Here is a 9428-nt window from a genome sequence, read left to right as displayed (position 1 = left end):
ATTGAATGTACTATGGACTGCCAAGAAAACAAACAGATTCATCCTGGAGAGGATTAAACCAAGCAACTCCTTGGAGGCAAGGATTCTGGGGCTTCATCTGACATAGTTTGGGCATGTTGCCAGGAGGGACAGGTCCTTGTAGAGGGACGTCATGCTTGGGAGGGTGGAGGGACGGCGCAGGAGGGAAAGACCCTCTATGAGGTGGATTGATCCAGTGACTGGGGTAATCGGGATGGGTGTGTCGGAGGCAGTGCGATTGGCACAGAATAGAGTAGGGTTTAGGGCTTTTATGCATAGGGTCGCTAGGAGTCGCAAACGACTGAATGGCACATAACAACAACAACACAGCAATATGCTTGAGTATGTCAGAGATGTTGAGAATATGAGATGACACAGAATAGGACAGGGTTCAGATCTGTAGTTTATAGGGTCTCTATGAATCGTCCCCAACTCAAAGGCTCCTAACAACGGGCATCTCCTCTACTCATTAGTATATTCCTGCTCTTTGCAACAGTCCTCTGACAGAACTTCATTGATCACTCAGTGGCTTCTGCTAATTTATCTGCTGCTTAGATTCCATCCCTTCCTTCTCCCACAGACCTTCCTACCCATATATTCCCCCCCCTCCCGCCCTTTTACCCTAACAAGATCTTCAAGGGGATTGATTGACACAGGACTGGTCAGGGTTTAGTTCAATTTTTTTTTTTTTTGTATTGTATTATTTTTACGTGTACTGTCAAATTACATCAGACTGGTACAGGAGGAGATTTCCCCTCCTTCCCCGGCAGAGCATCTGGTGGATTTGAACCGCGTACTTCTGGGATTGCAGTGCAGTGTCTTGCCACTAGGCCACCAGAGCTCCCCAGTTCAATTGTTTTTAAGAGATAGCTAGAGTCACAGTGGACTGAATGACACATAACAACACAACAATCCGTTACTTCAAAGTGAGCAAGATCTTTAGCAAAACAAAGGGCATTCTTGATTTAGTGAGTTCAGCTTGCAGGGGTATATATAACAATATTTCCAGTAAGTATTCTAACATTGTCAGGCTTTTGGAACGTTGATTTTAACAATACAAAATGCTTGTTCTTCAAATGGACAGAAATAAGTGTGTTTACTTGTTTAAGTTCCTGAGGAGGGAAAAGTTAACCAGGAAATATTTTGTTTCTCGATGTCTAGTTTAAAATTTAGATTTCCATTTCTCCTGTTAAGGTAATTTAAAATTGAGCTAGCTAGTACACACTAGTATACACAATAGATCATTTTCCCTGTAGCAGGAGTGGCATCCACTTCCTAAATAACATGCCTCCGGAAATTCTATAACTTTGATAAATGTCGATAGTTGTAGAGGGGCTTCAGGCCTTTTGATCATAAGGTTGCTATGAGTCGTGCTCGATTATAAGGCTATCAACAACCGTTAGGTGCCATTGAGTTGAGTACGACTCACAGCGATGCTATGCACAATAACTATCCTCAGCCAATCTCACTCTCTCTGACACAGTTATCTCTATCACCCCAGTTACCGTATCAATTCATCTCAACCAGGGTCTACGTCTCCTTCACTGTCCTTCCTCCCCTTCCAAGCGTAATGTCCTTCTCCAAGGACTAGCCCCTCCTGGCAACGTGCCCAAAGTATGTGAGACAGAGCCTCAAAATCTTTGCCTCCAGGGAGCAACTTGGTTTTCACACTCCAACATATTTTGGCAAGATGGGACACTCAACCCATACCGCGACCTAACATTGATACGGATTGCAGAGACCCTCTCCCGCATGTTCAAGCTATGGTTCCAAGGCCGCCCAAACTGCGCAGGCGCAGTGGTTGCCGCGTGATGGTTCACGGCCTGCAGCAGCGCGCGAAGGGGGCGGGGCTGGCGCTCGGCGTCTTTTCCTCTAACTGCGGCTTCTGGCAGCGCCATTTTGTGTGTGCACCCGCCGCGGATTTGGCTTTGGGGACAGTCTGCTGCCTGCGTTATTTAGGCTTCCTCTTCCTGGGTGCTCCTTTCATTTATACAGAGCTGTAGAGCTTTGCATATATATACTATCAGGGGTAGATATTCTGTGTCTAACGCGAACGCATTAAAATGATGTTAAGAGGAAATCTGAAGCAAGTACGCATAGAGAAAAACCCGGCCCGTCTTCGCGCGCTCGAGTCGGCGGCGGGCGAGAACGACCCGGCTGCTGCCACGGCCCTGGCGCTGGCTATGGCCGGGGAGCAGGGGCAGCCCGCCGGGGCGTCGGAGGACCACCCCGAAGAGGAGGTGGGGTTCACCATTGACATTAAGAGTTTCCTGAAACCGGGCGAGAAGACATACACGCAGCGCTGCCGTCTCTTCGTGGGGAACCTGCCCACTGACATCACGGAGGAAGACTTCAAGAGGCTCTTCGAGCGCTACGGCGAGCCCAGCGAGGTCTTCATCAACCGCGACCGCGGCTTCGGCTTCATCCGCCTGGTGAGTGTCGGAAGGGCTCGCTCCCCGCTCGTTGGCTGCTGGCGGGCGGGAGGTCCGCGAGCGCGTCAACTAAGGGGGGCCCTGGTGGTGGGGTGGGGGGTCCACAAGCGAATAAAGAAGGAATCCCGAGCAAATAAAGGGGTGCGGGGGATCCGGGGGCAGCGAGACGTCCACGATAGAATAAACAAGGGGGGGGGGTCCTCGAGCGAATTAGAAAAGGAGGTTCCCAATGGTGGGATGCGGGGCGGCGAGAGGTCCACGAGTTAGTAAACTAATGGGGTCCCAGGTGTTGGAACGCAGGTCCACGAGCCGGTAAACAAAGGGGGTCCCTGGTGGTGGGATGCGGGGCGGGCGGAGGAGCGGAGGGGCTGCCCCTCGGGAAGAGCCTTTGTAGCCTTGTTTGGACACCGCCTTTCTGGCTGCTTATTACTGCAGGGCACGTTTCTCCTTCCTTCCGTTTCTTAACGATTCGAGCCTCCCTTACTGCCCATTGCCGCCGTGTAGCCTTTTCTCTCTGATTAGGTGCCCGGCGCCGTAGTCCCCTCTGTTCTTCGGGCTTTACTGTATGGCGTGAAGCCTGCCACGCCGGATGGTGACCATTATAGAGGGTTTCCTTTCCCTAGGGCCGGCCGAGAAGTGCAGGCAGTTCTTGGAGGCAAGATGGTAAGGGAAAGTACTTGGATAAAGTGACATCTTTTGAGAACGAAGCAGCATTTTCATAGGGTGTGATGGACCCAGGAGCCCTGGTGGCGCATGCTTATCAGATTTAGGCTGCTAACCAACTACTTCGTGGGAGAAAAAGTTTGACAGTTTGCTGCTTTAAAAATTACAACCTTAGAAATTATGGGACAGTTTACTATAGGATATAGAGTCTGACTGGACTGATCAGCAGGGGATTGTTTTGCGTGTGTGAAATACCAATTCCGTAGATCTGCTTAAAAGTTAAATCTGAATGGTCACAACCTCAACAGGATCTGTAATTTTTTTAATTCATAAAATTTTATTTTGAGATACGCGCTAAATCTGGGTAATTGTGGAAAAATTTGTTCGCTTGTATTGCCCCCCCCCCTCGCTTTTTCCTTACAGCTAAAACTTTGGAGGGAAGAATGCTATATTTATGCAATCAAATTGTTATAAATAATTTGGTAGCAAATTCTTAATACATTTAGTACTATATTGGTGATTAAAAACATCCAAAACCTTACTGTCAGATACTCAGCAGACATAGGTGTAGTCCAATTTTAGCCAAGCTCTGTTATGAAACAGATTTAGATTGCTTTTTCTCTTGGTAACACAAAAACTGGGGGTTGGCAGATGGTTTTCGCTTCTGGTCTTTATGTGGTACTAGCACTGTAGAGACCAAAATTGAGCAATGTGAAAAGACAATTGGCTTAGTCAGTTACAATTTTAAGGCAGGGTATAGCTATCGAGTTAATTGTAAAACACAGTCAAGTACGTTTACAGGAGAACATAATCTAGGATAAGTACTAATTAGAAAGTGGGGGGAGAGATTTTGAAGTAGTCCTTTGAATATTCACCAACTGCTGCTTTAATTTCCAATTTTTTTTTAAATTGAGATTTTATTGTAAGTTTATAAAGAACTTGGATTTTCCTCCCCACCCCTTGTCCCCCCACTTGACTTTTTTCTTGGGGAAAAAAAGTTCCTTAATTGTTACACAGTTGCCCACCCCCCACCCCCCTTTTTACTGTGCAACTTTTATTCTGGACTCTAAACTTAATCATACATTCCTTTAATACAGTCCTCTCCCTTGTCTGTTTCAATGCCATATACATTACTTATCCCCTCTTTTCTTACTTTCCCCCAACCCCCGTGTCAGTCTTGTTTTATAATGGTGGTATTGTACAGTATTTATCTTTTTTGTGACTGAGATATTTCACTCGGCATAGTATCCTCCCTAGTCACCCATTTTATATAATATTTCATGAGTTCTTAGTGTTTCAGTGCTGCATAATACTTAATTTGTGTGAATATACCACAGCTTCTCTATCCATTCATGTTTGTTGATAGGCACTTGGAGTATTTCCAGCTCTTTGCTATTGTGAACAAAGCAGCAATAAGCACGGGTGTACATTAGTTTCCAAATATATTTTAAATTAAAAAGACTGTAGATGTCTAACCATTAACCAGTTACCCTAGTCTATGGTCTGACACTACTATGACCTCAAGTCCATGTGCTTCCCAGAGTAGAACTGTTCCACAGGGTTTTTGCTGGTCTCTTACTGGAAGTAGCTGACTAGGCTCCGTGTACAGTTTTGATAGTAAATGGCATTTCTCATGTCAATTTATAATAAAACTACCATAAACTGTCAGGTTCCTGAAGTGTACTCCAGTAACTTTTTTTATTCTGCAATGATGAGATGGTGTTGAAAAGTTACCTATCTAATAATGTACTATCATCCTCTCAAAATTGGGTTTCTGCTTTCTGGGAGTGGTGATTGAGGATTGAATAGATAATACTTTATATAGTCTGGTTGTATGTTTTAATATTGGAATATTATATATTCAGCCTCTTTTTGAACTCATATCAGTGATAGGATAAGTATCCATATACTAACAAAGAAGGTGGGTTAGTATACCTGTTCCAAATATATGCACCAACCACTAATGCCAAAGATGAAAAAACTGAAGATTTTTCTTTTAAAAAACCCACTTATGCAGAGATGGATCAGATGTGCAGTCAAGGTGCATTGACAATTACTAGTGATTGGAATGTAAAAGTTGAAAAGAATATTAGAACTTGGAAATTATAGCCTTGGTGTAAAAAGTGATACTAGAGATAAGCTAGTTTAGTTTTGAAAAACCAGAAATTTACTCACTGCAAATATATTTTCTCCCCAAAATATACAATACCGAAATGGACCTCTTCTCCCCATCTGTGGACCTTGCTGTATAGAATACCCAGGAATCAAATGTATATCTTTGGAAAAAGTTAGTGGAGAAAGTATGTCAGAACAAGACCATATGTAAGTTCATATTGAACCTGAAGAAAATGAAACAGGCCCACAAAGAATCAAAATATGACTTACTAATATATCCCAGCTGAATTTAATGGGTGAATATGGATTTGATAACATCAAACACCAGACAAGTTGTGGGGTAACATCAAGGATATCATGGAGAAAACAAGGTCATTAAAAAGATAAGCATGAAAGAAAAGACCAAAATGGATGCCAGAAAAAATGCTGAAACTTGGTATATGCCGTGAAGTAACTGAAGAAATTATAAAACAGTTGAGCATAGGATTTCAAAGGCAATTAAGAAAATATGAAATGTGCAAAAACCTGGAGTAAAAAGCCAAAAGGAAAGAACTCAGCATTTCTCAAGCTGAACTGAAGAAAAACCAAATTCCAAGTTGTAATATTGAAGGATTCTGTGGGAGGGAAGCATCAGGAGAAGATGAATTACTTGGAGGACCAAAGTATTTAATGTTCAGCTGTTGCAAGAGGGAATATATAATCAAGAACTGATGGTGCTATATATATATTGCCATCAGTTTCTCCTTACTTGGCTCCAGAGTCAACACACTTGATTGCAGCAGTCAGGCGATCTGGAGATGTGTAGCATTGGGAAAACCTGGTGTCAAAGAACCTCTCCTAAGTTCTGAAAAGCAATGATCTATATCAGTTTTAAAGACTAAGGTGTGCCTAGTTTAAGCCATGGTCTTTCTGAACACCTAGTAGGCGTTTGAGAACTGGACAGTGACTATGAAGACAGGAGAAGAAATGATGCCTTTAAGTTGTGGTGTTGGAGAAGAGCGCTGAATATCCCACAGACTGCCAAAAGAACAAGCAGATATATCCTTAGAAAGTACAGCTGGAGTCCTCCTGAGAGGCAAGGTTGAAAAGCTTGATCTCAACACTGGGCATATTCCTTGGAGAGAAACATGATGGTTGGAAAGGTGGAGGGTCAGCAAGGAGAAGATGACTGTCAACAAGATGAAGACAGAGACTACAGCAGTGTGTTCAAGTATATAGAGATATGAGGATGTTACATAACATAGGACAGGGTTCACACTTGTTCGTAGGATCACTTTGAGTTGTAGTCTACTCATTGGCACCTGATAGTGTCAGCAGGTGTTTCTTGGTTTTCCTTACCTTTTTTAGCTGTATCTTTTGCACATGTCTTAGTTTGTGATGTCATTGAGAAGGAGTGAAAACTTGGCTTACTCTGTGTGATCTCTTTAACTAGTAACATTTTCCAAGAAAATATTTTAACTCCAAATAAACTCACATTCACAGATAGAGGTGTTCGAATTTCAACATAACTATCTTTGTTGGCTTAATGGTAAAGAATTGTACTGCCAACCTAAAGGCAAGTGGTTTGAATCTGTCAGCTATTGAAAACGAGAAAGATGAGGATGCTTTCATGCCATTTACTGCCTTGTAAGATTCACTGGAGAGTCGTCTGTGTGTTGGTTCTGATTCATTGCCATGAAACAGTAACATTTGGGGAACACAATTCAGTTTATAACAGTATGCTTGCAATTTTAAGCAGTTAGTGAACAGTGAGAGAAAAGTTCATTGTATGTTTTGGAAAGAGCTCTAAAATGGAAATCATTAGATCCTAATTTTAGTAGTCACTGCTTTGGGGTAGACAGTTTTCTTATATTCTTTCCAGTTACTGATAACTTGTGTACCTTTTATGCAGATTTATAAAAGGAATATGAGCTGAAAGAATTTGAAGAAGAATCTCAAAACTGGTTTGTTTTCCAAGCATAAACATTTCATTTAGCTTAAAGAATATTAACAGTTGAGTTGATTGAGATGAATAAAAAATAGCTTAATACAGAAATTGACAATTTACATTATGAATATATTTGATTAATTTGTTCTTTGAAGAGCAAAGCCAAAACCCAAACCAGTTGCCAAAAGGCTGTTCTGACTTACGATGACTCTGTGTTGTGGAGAAGAAAAATGCTCCATGGGGTTCTCAAAACTGTAGTCTGTGGAAGCAGATCACCAAGGCTTTCTTTCCAGTCAACTTGAATAAGTTGACTCATCATTCTTTCAGTTAATAGTTGAATACTTAAAGAATTAGGGACTCAAATTTCCTGATTTGACTAGCAGGTGCTCTCTGACAATTATTTATTTCTACCATTCCCTCTTTGTTCCCATCCCTACCTCCACATGTAAACATTTTATTATGAAAATTCGGACATGAATAGCTTTTGTATCTACAACTCAGATTTTATAACTAAACTTGGTTTTTCTGTCACATTCCCACTTTAAAAAAAGTCATTAGCTAGTGACTCCTAAACACTCCAGCATGTTTGTCATTTATAAACTAGAATCTTCTTGTGTACCTTGGAGTTGGAACCAACCCATAGCTCACCATCCAGCGGTTTTTCAGAGGGAGTTAATTGCACTGGAGGAAATTGCCCATCTTTTCCACACGGAGCAGCTGTTGGATACAAATCTTGTGTCTTCCGGATTATAGCACAGCTTTTTATCAGTTGGCCACCAGAGCTCGTGGGTCTGGAAATGTAGCTCACCGGTAGAGCATGGTGGCTCATGGGCCTTGGCTTTCTGGTTCATGGTCCATTACCCCTTGGCCACAGAGCTCTCAAGGATGTTGGATTAAATGAAGTATAAGGTATAGAGTGCCTATCTCTTGTTTATGAGAGTAGTAAAATGACTATTTTAACTGTCTCTGAAAAGATTAGTTAGCATCATTTATCTGGGGAAAACTTAATATGTTTATTGAAGAAGAAATCATAACTCAGCACAAAGGAATTCATATTGAAAATTTTCTTTTTTTTTAATCTGTCGTTGTTATGTGACTGATTCATAGCTGATCCTCCAGCAGGTCTTCAGAGACTATAAATGGCACAGGAGATTGCCCATCTTTCTCCTGAGAAGAAGCTGATGAACTCAAACAGCCTGCCTTTGAGTTGTCATTGAAACTCTTCACTCAGCAGGCCACCAGAGCTGTGGAAACTTTTTTTTTTAATTTTTTTTAGGGAACTCTGGTGGCCTAGTGGCAAGAAGCTGCACTGCAGTCCCAGAGCTATGCAGTTCGAATCCACCAGGTGCTCTGCTGGAGAAGGAGGGGCAATTTCCTCCTGTACCAGTCAGATCCGATTTGACGGCACACACACACAAAGTAATAAAATAAAAATATTTAAAAAAATTTTTTTTGGTACGTTTGAGCAAGAGCCTATGTTGATGGAGGAAGTTCAAGTTGCTCTGAAAGAATTGGCAAAAAACAAGGCTCCAGTAGTTGACGGCATACCAATTGACTAATTTCAACAGACGCTGCTCTGCATGCGCTCACTAAGTTGTGCCAAGAAATCTGGAGGACAGCCAGCTGACCAGCTGATTGGACAAGATCGATATTTGTTCCCATTCCAAAGAAGTTGACCCAACAAAGTGCAGAAATTAACGAGCAAATCAATATCATATGCAAGCAAGATTCTGCTGAAAATAATTAAACAATTGGAGCAAAATGTCAACAAAGAATTGCCAGATGCGCAGGCTGGATTTAGACGAGGTTGTGGTACTAAGGATATTATAGCTAATGTTAGATGGGTTTTAGCAGAATGCAGAGAATACCAGAGGAATGTCTATCTGTGCTTCATTGACTGTGCAGAGGCTTTTGACTGTGTGGATCACAACAAGTTATGGCTGACTCTTACAAGAATGGGAATCCTAGAACATTTGAGCGTGCTTATGGGACACCTATACTTAGACCAAGATGCATTTGTCAGAACAGAGCAAGGAGACACTACATGGTTCAAAATCAAGAAGGGGGTCCATCAGGGAGGAATTATGTCTCCATACATTTTCAATCTGTATGCAGAACAGATTATCCGAGATGCTGGGCGGTACAAGGAGGAATATGACCTCAGGATTGGTGGAAGATTGATTCATCAACAACCTGCGTTATGCAGATGACACAACCTTGCTTGCTGAAACTGAGGAGGACCTGAAGCGCTTGCTGCAGAAGGTCAAGGACTG

The 9428-nt window shown here is 42.3% G+C and overlaps 1 protein-coding gene across 1 annotated transcript in view; it reads left to right on the top strand.

Moving 5' to 3' along the window:
• The first annotated feature begins 2052 nt into the window (after nt 1–2052).
• The window catches only part of PSPC1 (paraspeckle component 1), a 66967-nt gene continuing 59591 nt past the window's right edge, over nt 2053–9428 (top strand). Inside the window, exon 1 of the mRNA XM_006894092.1 lies at nt 2053–2450. Within this exon, the coding sequence (XP_006894154.1) occupies nt 2082–2450 (369 nt within the window). The 5' untranslated portion in view covers nt 2053–2081. The remainder of the gene's footprint in view (nt 2451–9428) is intronic.

The sequence above is a fragment of the Elephantulus edwardii genome, unplaced genomic scaffold (genome assembly GCF_000299155.1).
Source record: "Elephantulus edwardii isolate Elephantulus edwardi_28Jun2011 unplaced genomic scaffold, EleEdw1.0 scaffold00135, whole genome shotgun sequence".
Lineage (NCBI taxonomy): Eukaryota > Metazoa > Chordata > Mammalia > Macroscelidea > Macroscelididae > Elephantulus > Elephantulus edwardii.
The sequence above is the reverse complement of the archived record's forward strand: the minus strand, read 5'-3'. Positions and strand labels throughout refer to the sequence as shown.